This window comes from Elephantulus edwardii, unplaced genomic scaffold, assembly GCF_000299155.1.
Source record: "Elephantulus edwardii isolate Elephantulus edwardi_28Jun2011 unplaced genomic scaffold, EleEdw1.0 scaffold00005, whole genome shotgun sequence".
In the NCBI taxonomy this organism is placed as follows: Eukaryota; Metazoa; Chordata; class Mammalia; order Macroscelidea; family Macroscelididae; genus Elephantulus; species Elephantulus edwardii.
The window spans coordinates 29,689,889-29,703,426 of NW_006399755.1; the positions used below are offsets into that span (position 1 = coordinate 29,689,889).

The window sequence follows — 13,538 nt, forward strand, 5'->3', positions numbered from 1 at the left end:
CTCTATGAGATGGATTGATTCGGTGACTGGGGTAATCGGGATGGGTGTGTCAGAGGCGGTGCGGTTGGCGCAGGACAGAGCAGGGTTTAGGGCTGTTGTGCATGGGGTCGCTATGAGTCGGAAACGACTCGACGGCACATAACAACAACAACAACATATGTTATCTGAACGAGCACTACATGATTTAAAATCAAGAAGAGTGTGCATCGGGGATGTATCCTTTCTCCACACCTATTCAATCTCTATGCTCAACAAATAGTTTTTGAAGCTGGACTCCATGAAGAGGAATGTGGTATCGGAATCACATGAAGACTCATCAACGACGTGCATTATAAAGATGACACAACTTTGCTTGTTGAAAATGAGGAGGATTTGAAGCATTTGTTGCAGAAGGTCAAAGACTACAACCTTTAATATGGATTATATCTCAGCATCAAGAAGACAAAAAATCCTGACCACTTGGCCAGTAGACAACATCATGATAGATAGAGAAAGAGCTGAAGTTGTCAATGATTTCATCTTGTTTGGATCAATAATCAGCATCCTCAGGAGTCTGCAGTCAGGAGATCAGGAGATGTATTGCACTGGACAAGTCTGCTGTCAGAGATCTCTCAGAATCCTGAAATACAATGATATTAGTCTGATGACTAATATGTGCCTGATCCAGACCATATTCTTTTCAGTCACTTGATATAGATCTGAGAGCCAGACAATGAATAAGGACGATAGAAGAATGGATTCCTTTGAGCTATGGTGTTGGAGAAGAGTACTGAATATCCCATGAGTTGCCAAAATAACAGATATGTCTTGGAAAAAGTGCAACCAGAATGTGCCTTGGAGTCAAAGATGGTGAAGTGCTTGAGCATACTGTTAGGAAAAAGTATTCCTTAGAAGGGGAGGGACATCATAATTGGAAAGGTGGAGGGACAGTGAAGGAGAGGAAGACCCTCTGTGAGATGGATTGACACAGTGACTGCAGCAGTAGGCTGTAGTATGTCAGAAATGGTGAGCATGGCATAGGAGAGGACAGGGTTCAGATTTGTTGTTCACAGTATCAGTGGTGTAGTACATAACAACAGCAGTGTTGAAAACAGTTGAAAATGAGGCAGGAGTTAACCACTTAATGACAGAAGATCTAGTTGCCCAGGGGTGGGAAGCATTGTTATTATATGGCTTCACCAATGAGAGTTTATACAACCAAGCAGTCCAGATAAGGGGATATTCAAAGCTAGGTATTTTTACAGAGGAAAAAGGGAATGTTCTGAAAACAGCATTCTGGAGCAAGGACGTTTCTGCTATATCCTCCTTTCTGACTTTAAGAAATAGATCACAAGAAGCAGCTGATGGATTTGAACCACATACTTTCATCGACAGCACATTTCCTTACCACTAAGCCAAATAGTATTAACTGGATCTAATGGGAATGTCTGCTGTTCGGGACCTCTCTAGGGTACTGAAGAGCAATGGTGTCACTCTGGAGACTAAGGTGCATCTGATACAAGCTATGGTCTTTGCAATCACTTGTTATACATCAGAGAGTTGGACAATGACTAGGGAGGACGGAAGGAGAATTGATGCCTTTGAGCTGTGGTGCTGGAGAAGAGTATTGAATGTACCATGGACTGCCAAGAAAACAAATAGATTCATCCTCGAGAGGGTTAAACCAGGCTGCTCCTTGGAGGCAAGGATTCTGGGGCTTCATCTGTCATACTTTGGACATGTTGTAAGGAGGGAGAGGTCCTTGGAGAGGGACATCATGCTTGGGAGGGTGGAGAGACAGCGCAAAAGTGGAAGACCCTCTATAAGGTGGATTGATTCAGTGACTGGTGTAATCAGGATGGGTGTGTCAGAAGCAGTGTGATTGGCGCAGGATAGAGCAGGGTTTAGGGCTGTTATTGTACATAGGGTTCCTTTGAGTCACAAGCAACTCGATGGCACATAACAACAACAACAATATTGCTGGAGAAATGAATGAAGTATATGTGTCTAAAAATGCTTATTTAACGTGTTAACTACAAATGTTCAATAACTTTGTTTTTATTCTGTTTCATTTGTATTTTACACACTATGGATTAATGCTATTTTAGTATTAAAAATAGTATTTTAACCTTTTGTTAAAGCTTTTTATATTTGTATAGACCTAAGATTTTTTTTAATCTTAGAAATAAAACAGTTTTTCTCTAAACCAGATAAGCATTTTTTTTAAATAGTTGGTTTCTGTTGTTATTATTCATTCCATTTTTAGTGTACTTTGATTCATTGTGGATCATTTGCTTTTTTTTCATTAAATATCTTATAGAATCTTATAGAATAGAATCTTTTAATAGTTCCCCATATATAGTCAACTTAACCTACTTTTATTTTCTGCTATCAGAGGGACCAGTCTTTGGGGGGGAAAAACCTCATCTTGGAAAAGGTGGAGGGTCTGAGAAAGAGGGAAAGACCCTCACCAAGATGGATTGGCACAGTGACTCTTAACGGTCAGCTCAAGCATATCAGAGATCGTGGACTTGGTTCAGGATAGGGCAAGGTTCACATCTCTAGATTAAAATAAAATTTTAAAAAAGTTTATAATTTCATTATTTAAACTGTTTGAATTTGAGATAGTTTTTGTTTTCATTTGGGAGATAACCATTAGAAATAGCCACTGGTCAGTGTTTCTCATCCCACTGCTGTTCATTTTCAGAGTGGCCGACAGCATACTACCTTTTCAGCGGAATCAAGTCGAAGCCTTTTGATCTGTCTGCTGTGGGTTCTCAAGAATGCTGATGAGACAGTATTACAAAAATGGTTTACAGATCTTTCAGTTCTTCAGCTTAACCGACTGCTAGATCTGCTTTATCTGTGTGTATCTTGCTTTGAGTACAAAGTAAGTGATCATTATGCCATTTGAAGAACTAGTAATTAAACAATATAGGAGAAAAAAAGGAAGAAAAATTCCTCAATGCTGCCTCTTTTTCTAATGTTTTCCTTTCAGGGAAAGAAAGTGTTTGAAAGAATGAATAGTTTGACCTTTAAGAAATCAAAAGATATGAGAGCAAAGCTTGAAGAAGCTATTCTTGGGAGCATAGGTGCTAGGCAAGAAATGGTGCGGCGAAGCCGAGGACAGCTCGGTACGTACACAATATCTTCACCTTCTGGTGAGAATCTTTTATGTTTCTTTAAGCTGTATGTTGTAATTTCCATTGTACAGGCTTTTATTGAAAATCCACATGCTTTTCATAAAGTATTTAAGTGTAACCTTTGATTAACCATTTCTCTGTAGGAATGCGCAATAGAATTCTATCTTTAACCGAATACTCTCCCACTGCCAGTCAGTGAATTCTCACTCATAGTAGCAACCCTGTAGGATAGAGTGCAACTGCCCTGCAGGATTTCTGAGCTATGAAATATTTTATAGGAACTGACTGCCTCATCTTTTTCCATTGAGTAGCTGCTGAGTTCCATCCCGTAGCCTTTTCATTTGCAGCCTCTTCCTTAATCTACGGTGTGCTAGGGCTCTTACACAGAGTGAACATTTCACCACACTTTGCCCATGCCAGATATTATGCCTGTTGCCCTTGTACAAATATTAGTAGCATCTTTTCTTATTTATAAAGTACTCCAATTTGTATGCTAATATAGGTTGAGTTTAAGGCAAAGACATTGGCTATCACACTTAAATACTAGGAAGAGAGTACAGTTTAATTGCATTTATTTCCCAGTTCTGTTCCCAGGTTCACTAATTGTTAGCCGGGTAACTTAGACCACCAAGCCACTTAACTTGCCTACATTCTTTTCCTCATCCATGTGTGATATTATAAAAGATAATACAACTAATTGATTACTTCTTTTTTGTTGCAAGCATGTGTATGGAAACATTTCATAACTTCTAAGATGGCATACAAAGAATATCATTAATCCTGAGAACTCTAAAGAGCTCAGTAGTGTCTCTACTTGAAACATTCTGACTGTATGTTTATTGCTTTAAAATATGAATGTATATATATGCACCAGAAGTTTTTCAATAGTAGGTTTTCTGGTTAACATTAGTGTAGTGATCATTTATCTAAATATCTTGTACATATATGTTTAAATGTTTGCACTTTGAAATTTACTTAGTCACAGTCTTGCCTTTACTAGAGTTAGGATTTTTTGTTTTGTTTTCCTTACAATTTACAGTTATCCCTTTGAGTTTTCTTTTAACTCATTTATTGTGTACAATAACCCTATGAAAATAAAAGAAAAGTAACATTTGTTTAGGTCATAATTACTACCAGAAAAGCTTGCGGTGAATCACATAAGTGACAGAGCCAGGATCTTTTGCTTTCCATTTGAGTGTTCTTTTTTGTACTAAAGACATTTATAAGATTTGTTTTAGGAGAAGATGAGACTGCCAGCAGTTTATCTTAGCTGTGTTTTTATCTCTCTGACCTCAGGAGAGATCTCATTTGAATGCAAAAGCAAAGTTCCTGTCATAGGAATACCGATTCTTTGCAATTCTTCCTTATATTTGGACATTTAAGCTTAGAATTCCTAGTGGCAGACGTTTTTAACCAAGATGGTGTAAGATGATCTTTTAGTTATTGATTATTTTTGTGTACTATCCTATTGATTCTGACTCAAAATAACCCCATGTGACAGAGTTGAACCACCCGCAAATTTTCCTGGGCTGCAATCCTAGGGAAGCAGATCGATTGCCAGATCTCCCACATAGCCACTATGTGGATTTGAGTCATCAAGCTTTCATGTAACAGTTAAAACTATACCATCTGAATTTTTTACGTTACTGATAAAAGTGTAAATAAGTTATTTCGTTAAAATACATAAACAGATTTGTTTTAATCCACAACATTTCTTTAGACTAAATATTTTAAAAGGGAAAAGAGGAGAAGGAAGAGAAGAAAACAAAAGTAATTTATCCAGACATGTTCTTTGTTGTGTGGCAAATATTTGTTTCTCAGTATTTTTTTTCCATTATAAACACTAGATATTTGCTTTTATTATTTCTGTTACCATCATTCATAAGGAGCAGATGCAATATAGGGATTACCAAATCCAACTTCTGCCCACTTCATAAAGAGGAACTGTCTCCATCAATAATGTCCATAGCTGTAAACAGCTGCTCTGTCAGACATGCCACCCCAAGGCTCTGCACCTCTTTCTACCAGTCATTTGGTTCGATATGTGTTTTTTACTCACAGTTGTGGGTTTATTAGGGAATTTGGCTGGGAAGTGAAGGAGGCAAGGAATATAACCAATACAAATTCAGGTTTATTCCAACAATCCCAACCCAGATTAACAGCAAGACATAATTCCTTAACGAGTGAAAGTCCACGTTTTAGTTCAACAGCACAAATGCAAGAAACCTCTGGTTTCTACAGTCATCCAGAAAACTTTATCTCAAAAAGCTTACAAGTCAGCTCTTTCAGGTTTCATTTCAGCAAGCAAAATCTTTAACTGTGGCTACATCTCCAAGGTTCCTTTGGATTATTTCAAAATGGTGCCACAATCTCTTCACTCTCTCTCCAGAGCTATTGTTGCCACTGTCACCAGGGTACATCACATAGTGGAAAGCTCTCTCGCTTATATTGGTCCCACAGCTGTTGATGATTTGCAAGACCAAGTGTCTGCAGTTAAGGTAGCTGGAGACCATGCCCCCTCCAAGAAGGGCTTAAACAATGGTTAGAAAAGCCATTTTCAAGGTTTCTGATACCCCATCTCCCAAACAAAGGCTTGCATTTTTCAAAAAGCATTGTTAATTTTCTACTCGAAAGCCTAAAACTGTTATTGATTCCATCATTTACCTATGTATTTGTACATGACTTCATAAGTTTCAATGCCTCTTGACTTCTGATGGACCTTTCACTCTTCCTTTGACCTCAGAGAGAAAGCTGCTTTTTTGCCCCTTTTCTTGACTTTTATAGGTCCAAAGGAAATAAATATTCATAAATCCTTCTAATTTTGTTTGATAGTTTAGCGGAAACTTAATATACGTTAGCTGCATTGACAGCCTGGGCATTAAATAGTGCACATTGTTACTTTTCTGAAGAATTATGGACTCTTGTCATAAATGTTACTAATAAAAATAAATTAAGCGTCTCAGAAGTATTGCAAAGTGAGGGGAAAAGCCTTTCTAAGGAAATGGCGAGTGATTGGCCAACCATAACAGAATGAAGTAAGTGAATTACAGGAAAATTTATAAGAAGACTAATCAAAAGAAAAAAAAAACAATTTCGAAACTAAGAATAAAAATAATATGTTGTTGTTGTTATTTGCCATCAAGTCATTTCCGACTCATAGTGACCCTATGCACAACAGCTCTAAACCCTGCTCTATTCTGCGCCAACCGCACCGCCTCTGACACACCCATCCCGATTACCCCAGTCACCGAATCAATCCATCTCATAGAGGGTCTTCCCCTCCTGCACTGTCCCTCCACCCTCCCAAGCATGATGTCCCTCTCCAAGGACCCGTCCCTCCTGGCAACATGTCCAAAGTATGTCAGACGAAGCCCCAGAATCCATTTCTACCTTAGAATTAAATGGCTGTGCAGAAAATTAATGGTGTTATGTAGTACTTGTTGAATGTTTTCACATTTATTTAAATGTAGTCCCAACTGAAATGAAAATATTGAATTAGTATTAAACTGTATTTGACAGAGAGAAGTCCTTCTGGAAGTGCCTTTGGAAGTCAAGAAAATCTGAGATGGAGGAAGGATATGACTCATTGGCGTCAAAACACAGAAAAGCTTGACAAGTAATATAACCTAATACTTTATCTGACTTACAGCTTGTTGGATTTCAAGTGATTTTTTAAAAAATATTACTTTATGCATATTGGAAGCTCTGATGGTTTAGTTGCACTGCCAACCCAAAGGTCACTCCTCTCAGGCATTTTGAATCTGTCAGTGACTCTGACTGAGGAAGATGGACAGTTTTCTCCTGTGTCATTTATAGCCTCTGAAATCCACTGGAAGGTCAGCTATGAGCCATTTCCAATTAAGTTGCAGTGTATTTTTGAGGGTTTTATGTGTATTAGACCAAAAACTACTGAGTAATTTTTTTATTATGGTATATAGGGAAAAAAAGACTTGAAGCATTTACTGATAAAGCTAGCCTTCAGTCACACTTTAGCATAAAAAAAAAACCACAAAAGTCTTCATAACTAGACTAAGAAGCAGCATCATGCTAAACAATTTAAGCCTGGTAAGATAGCAAACTTTACTAATTCTCACACCTTTTTGGTCTTATCTCACTCTAAAGTGTCATTGACTTTATCTTATTAACAAGGTAGCTCATCCTCTTGGTGGGCCACGAACACCTAATGTATACAGAATCCCACCCAGGTATCAGACCACTCTAACAAAGACCATGGCTAGAAGACCAACCTCAAATAAGTCATCCCAGCACACTTCAGATTATTATAGAATGCAACTATTTTCTAAACCCATGTTAGGGGTCATGGTGAACTAATATTTTAAGAACGCAGAAAATTAGAAAACTGATCTTTGCTTTCTTGGAGAGTAGGGGCAAAACAAAAGTACCAATGTCCTGAAAATAAAATATATGTTAGGAAGACCAAATTAAATGAAGATCGAAACCCAGAGAATTGGAACAAGAAGGGGTTTTGTTTTGATGTTTTGTTTTGGGGTTTTTGTTTTGTTTTTTTTTTTTATATGAGGGGATTTTGCTACAAGTAGAATTAAGGCATGACAAAGCTAATGGGATAAGAAATAAAGTCTAGGTCCAGCCTAAAATAAGGATTATAACAACAAATTACTTTTTGCACTTTCTTGAATCTAGGGCCCTAAAGGCTGCATCTTTAGTATAAAAGGAACTAGAAACAAACCATTACCATTACCTTAGTGACGACAAATAAAAAGCCTGCACTGAAATTTGAGATTGAAGAAAGATGTTAAGATCATTCTTTTGGCAATTTATAATCACAAGTTAACTTCCAACTAGCTTGAGAACTATAAAACTTCAATTTGACTAAAAAAAGTGACCAGGTTGTTCTGGTTTACCTAAGATTTTCCTGCATAGAGTAGGACATGAAATAGATAACTGCTTGGTTAACCCTGTTAGAGAATCTTCTTCAACCTAAGCCTCAGAAAATTCTTACAGATAAGCTGAGATTTCTCAGCTCCTAAAACAAAGGGATACAGGGCCCAGTGAGAACCAACAAAGAGACACATAGCTGATTCAGTATGTTTGAACAGAATTTTTAAGCCTGGTGGGCTGGCACAACTGACCAATCTTTGCATCCATCTACTTTTAGTTGCACAAGGAAACCAAAAACTTTGTGTAGCTTGCTTTATAGAAATAGTGGTTTTATTTCAGAGGTCTGAGTTGAACCCACAATATCTGTAAAGTATCCCTGCACTAAACATCTTGAGTATTGCTTTACTTGAATCAGCTCTAAATAAAAACTCTCATAGCACCACCTAGTGTCCATGCCATTCAAAATAAAACAAGTGCTTTTCTGTGTATGGTTAACATACAACTTAAAAGCTGAACATTACTGCCTTTGTAGTGATGTGATATTGTAACAAAGTAAGAGAATAAATATTAGAATGGTAGAAAAAAATGAAGAGTAAATTTAAAAAAAATTAATACTAAAATAAAGTGTATTATAACATATAAAACATTACTTTTAAAAATAATTTTATTTTATTATTTTTTGTGTCTACCTTCAAATCTGATCTGACTGGTGGAGGAGGAGATTGCCCCTCTTTCTCCAGCAGAGCACCTGGAGGATTCGGAACAGGTACCTCCGGGATTGCAGTGCAGCTTTTTGCCACTAGGCCACCAGAGCTCCCTAAAAATGTTACTTTTTTACTTATTTTTTTATACTCTTTCATGTAGGTAAATAAAAAATGGTTTCAAGTCTTTTTACTTCTCTGTTTTTTGAGCCAAAAGGACAAATATAATTATTTATGATAATTTGTCTTAGGTCAAGAGCAGAGATTGAACATGAAGCACTCATTGATGGAAATTTAGCAACTGAAGCGAACCTAATAATTTTGGATACTTTGGAGATTGTTGTCCAGGTAAGTAACATAAAGGACAAGAATTTAAAATACAGATTTATTAAATTGGGGAAAAGTATTTATTGAGCCGTGTAAATGCCACATAGTCCTTAAAAGTTCCAAGAATTCTGCGACTATTTAATTATATTTTAAATTTATCTTCATAAGTTGAAGTGTTTGTGAAATGATTATAGAATCTGTGCCTTCCCTTCAAAGTCTAGTTAATGAATTTTTAAAATCCACTCAGTTTTTATGGTTAGCATCTACAGACATAGCTAAGATGTAGCTGGAGCTCACTATAAGATGGAATGGGTTTATTCAGTGTCTAATGTGTAACACATGGTATTCTGTATAATGATCTCATTTAGAAGCTCTAACAGTGATCCTAACAAAGGATCCTTAACAGTATGAATTGACAGAGTGACTGTAACAATGACCTTAAGCACAATAGAGTTTGGGGGCTGATGCATGATCAAGCAGGGTTTTGCTCTGTTGCACATAAGGATTACTGTGAATTGGAACCAATTAGACAACACCTAACATGACAACAGTGATCATGTAGGTATTTTTATCCTTTCAATAATATTAGTGATAACTAATATCTATTTAGGTTTTTCCAGTCTCAGACACTGCCCTGAGCACTTTACAGATATTAACTTGTTTGATTCTTATATGAAACTCACACAGTAGAATGTATTAATATACCTGTCTGCTGGATGAGAATAGTGAGACACAAAGATATTATGTAATTCTTCTTAATCATACAGTAAGGAAAGAAGCAAAAATTTAAATCAATTCTTGAACATTCTCAATTGTTTCTGTAAATATGTCTCACATCTGATTGTTTCATTCCTTTTCTGCTGTCAGATTCTTATTTCAAAACTATTTCGGTGGCTAGCTAATTTATGACACTCACTCTTACATTTCTTTCCTCTCTAATTTGTTCTTTGTATCCTGTGAAGTTTTTTGTCTTAAAATATAAGAAAGAATTCATGGAACACTGTAAAATATGGATAAATCTAGAAAAAATAAGGCTGAGTGACATATGTCAGTCACAGAAGGGCTATTACGGTATAAAGCCACTATTACAAAAAGGCAATAAAAGTTTACATGCAGAATCATTCTTGAATTGTTATTGAAGATGGCAATGGAGGAAGTGCAAATTAAAAATTAATAGATGCATTGAGTAATTGGAAGGGCAAAGGAACAATAAGTTTGATCAGATTTAGTAATTAAACACATTAATCATTTGTTACTGATATTATAAAACTAAATGTATATGAATGGTTGGATGTAAAACTCATGATTTATAAATTTTCACTCAAGTAAAAATTATTTTAAAATATTTCATTAAATACATTGATTAAAATATTTTTAGAAATTTTGCTATTTCTTCATTATCTAATTGAGGAAAAAATAAGAAACAGTTCAGAGTTTTAAGGTTCTTTTTATATTTTTCTTCTCTGTGAGTTGGATGACAAGACTTTATTTCATATACTTTGAACATATTATCAGGAGAAACTAGTCCCAGGCAGTGAACAGTATACCTAGTAAAGTCAACATTCAGTGAAAAAGAGGAAAACCTTCAACAAGATGAATTGACAGAGTGGTTGTGACAGAGGACTCTAACATAGCAGCAGTTTTGAGGATGATACAGAACTGAGTAGTATTTTGTTCTATTGTATATAGGATTGTTATGAGTTAAACCTGACTTGCTATCACAAAGAAAGCAAACATAAATGCAGTCTTAGATAAATGACCAAATGTACTACTCAAGTTTTAACCCTCATATTTGCATTTGAATCAGAAGAATGGAAAATAGACTAAGAGCAGAGCACATTCTTTCCTTTAAGGACATAACTTAGACTCTACTTCTCTTATGTTCACACCTTTTTGTTGTTGCGTTACCAAGTACCTACTTACAGCTCAGTCTATTAGGATATTTCTGACAGTCACTGCCGTGGCCACTACTCTAGTTTTTATGATTTTTCTCTCGTGTTTCATGTGAGCCTTCAGTTTCTCCAAATTAATTTGCTAAGTTTTCCAAAGCATAATGCTTTTGCCACTTATTTCTGCAATTTTTTTGCATTCAGTTAGTATCCATTTTTTTCTCCCTTCTTTGCCTTTTCTTGTATAATCTAAATCCTGCTGTTTTCCATTTCCTTGGAGTCCTTCTGGCTCTTATTTTACTATTTTTCTGTTTATTTGTTGTTTTTATGCTGTGTCTCACTAAACAAACCAGAGGTATGTCTTAATTTCACTTACGTATTTTTAAATCACAGACAGTTTCTGTAACAGAATCCAAAGAAAGCATCCTTGGTGGGGTGCTGAAAGTGCTACTACATAGCATGGCCTGTAACCAAAGTGCAGTTTATCTTCAACATTGTTTTGCAACACAAAGAGCCCTGGTCTCAAAGGTAAATTATTTCATGCCTATAGTCTTGTCAGCCTCTGTTTTCTTTAGTAACATTTTCTGAGATCATATGACACATTCCTTCTTTAAGCTACTTGTAATTAATGTTAAATAATAATATGACACCTTTTGAATTTTTTTTTTGTTCCCTATATTTAGATTTCTGTATATAAATAAAAACTGGTAAAAAACCTTTTTCACTGGTTTCTGTTGTGGCCTATTGGATGTGGGATTACAAGGTTAATCCAGAAGCAGGCAGTTTGAATCCACCAGCTGCTCTGTGGGAGAAAGATGGACAGTTTCCTCCATGTGGTTTATATCCTCTGAAAACCTACTTTAGGGTTAGCTATGAATCTGCTCTGACTCAGCAGAAATTAGTGAGTTTTATGTTTTCTTAGAAACAAACAAACAAAACAAAAACCTGCCTTTTTGATATGGAGAAAAACCTGAAATCAGTTTTTAAACTTTAAGATAGAGGTTTTTTCTTGTTTTCCCTTAATATCTTCTGCCATCCCACAGTAGCTTTATTTATCAAGAATGTAATATGTAACCACAAAAAATGACTTCTACTCAGCTGGAGCAACAGAAGGAGAATCAGGAATAGTATCAGGAAATGGTGCATGTGGCTAACTGCCTGAATAACTGTCTCCCTTCCCACAACAGCAGAAAGGGTAGTACCCAGTTCTCATTACTGAACATTTTATAGGAGAATCCTGGTCAAAAGTGGAAAAATGTAGAGCAAAATTTCAAATTCTCATAGACTAGATTTGTGGAGTTATTCTCATTAGAATAGATTTGTGGAGCCATGAAAGTTAGATGAAATTCTTTAACTCTTGCCCTTTGATAATTCTTCAACCTTAAACCCAAAATGTATTTCTTGTATTCTTCTTAAAACCAAAACATAATTTAGCTTAACTATTAAAAAGGGGCTCGTTGTTACACTATAGGATAGAGTAGAACTGCCCCTAGCAAGGCTGTCAATCTCTACAGAAACAGTCTGCCTTATCTTTCTGCCACTGGTCGAGCCAAACCTCCAACCTTTTGCTTATTAGTCCAACACTTAATCCAGTGTGTCACCATGGCACTTTCTGTACTGCACTAAAAACCAAACTTGGTACCTTTGAGACTTGACTTTGAGACTTTAGTACCAAACTTAAAGGGACGCTCAACTGTTTGTCTGAGGCTACAGATCTTTAAAGGAAGAGACTGCTTATGTTTGTCCTGTAGAGCAACTGTTTTTGTTGACCATCAAGTCATAATCCACCCATCGCCGACCTTCTAGTGAGTTTTCAGAGACAGTAAATTGCCAGAAGAGATTGCCCATCTCTCTCCCATGGAGCAGCTGGTGGATTCAAACCATTTACCTTTGCCTTGGAAGCACAGTTCCTTACCACTAAGCCACCAGGGCTCCCTCTAGAGTTGTTACTAGATTCCAAAACCTTTCTTTTAACAGCCTAAAATGTTACTCATACCTGACCAGGGCCTCTTATATCTAATGTTTTATACATACTGTCTACTTAAAGCTTCTCAATTACCCTATATAATAATATCTATTGAGGCTCATTTTGTGAGTGAGAAAACTTCCTTCCTGAAGTCATACTGGCTAGCAAGATACATAATCAGTCTTTTTTGACTCTCTGATGTATATTGTTAACTATGAGCTAGATTTGTTCTTTAATCATTATTTTAATTTCTAGCAGTACCAATAGATCTGTAGGTGAGGCTGTATTAATGTATCTCTGGAATTTTGTTATATAAATTCAATGTTACTGTTATTACATTATAGTTCCCTGAACTCTTGTTTGAAGAAGAGACAGAACAGTGTGCTGATTTGTGCCTCCGACTTCTCAGACACTGTAGCAGTAGTATCAGTACAATAAGGTCACATGCTAGTGCCTCACTTTACCTACTGATGAGACAGAACTTTGAGATTGGAAATGTAAGTATTTTATCATGAATATAACTTCTACAGATTATCTATGATATAGCTTTCTTTGAAAACATGGAATTTTTGAACATTTTGAATCTGTGCTTAGACTGTCTTGATAGCTCTCATTCTATAGATATCCTATAAACATGCAATTTTCATTAGTCTAGATTTAGGATGTAAATATA

General features: G+C 36.2%; 1 protein-coding gene across 1 annotated transcript in view; it reads left to right on the plus strand.

Annotated features, from left to right (window-relative positions):
- Positions 1-13,538, plus strand: part of DOCK7 (dedicator of cytokinesis 7) — a 246,399-nt gene that overhangs the window by 204,005 nt on the left and 28,856 nt on the right. The window contains exons 31-36 of the mRNA XM_006879772.1: positions 2,687-2,869; positions 2,978-3,113; positions 6,642-6,738; positions 8,935-9,031; positions 11,293-11,427; positions 13,210-13,362. Coding sequence (XP_006879834.1) covers positions 2,687-2,869; positions 2,978-3,113; positions 6,642-6,738; positions 8,935-9,031; positions 11,293-11,427; positions 13,210-13,362 — 801 coding nt within the window. The remainder of the gene's footprint in view (positions 1-2,686; positions 2,870-2,977; positions 3,114-6,641; positions 6,739-8,934; positions 9,032-11,292; positions 11,428-13,209; positions 13,363-13,538) is intronic.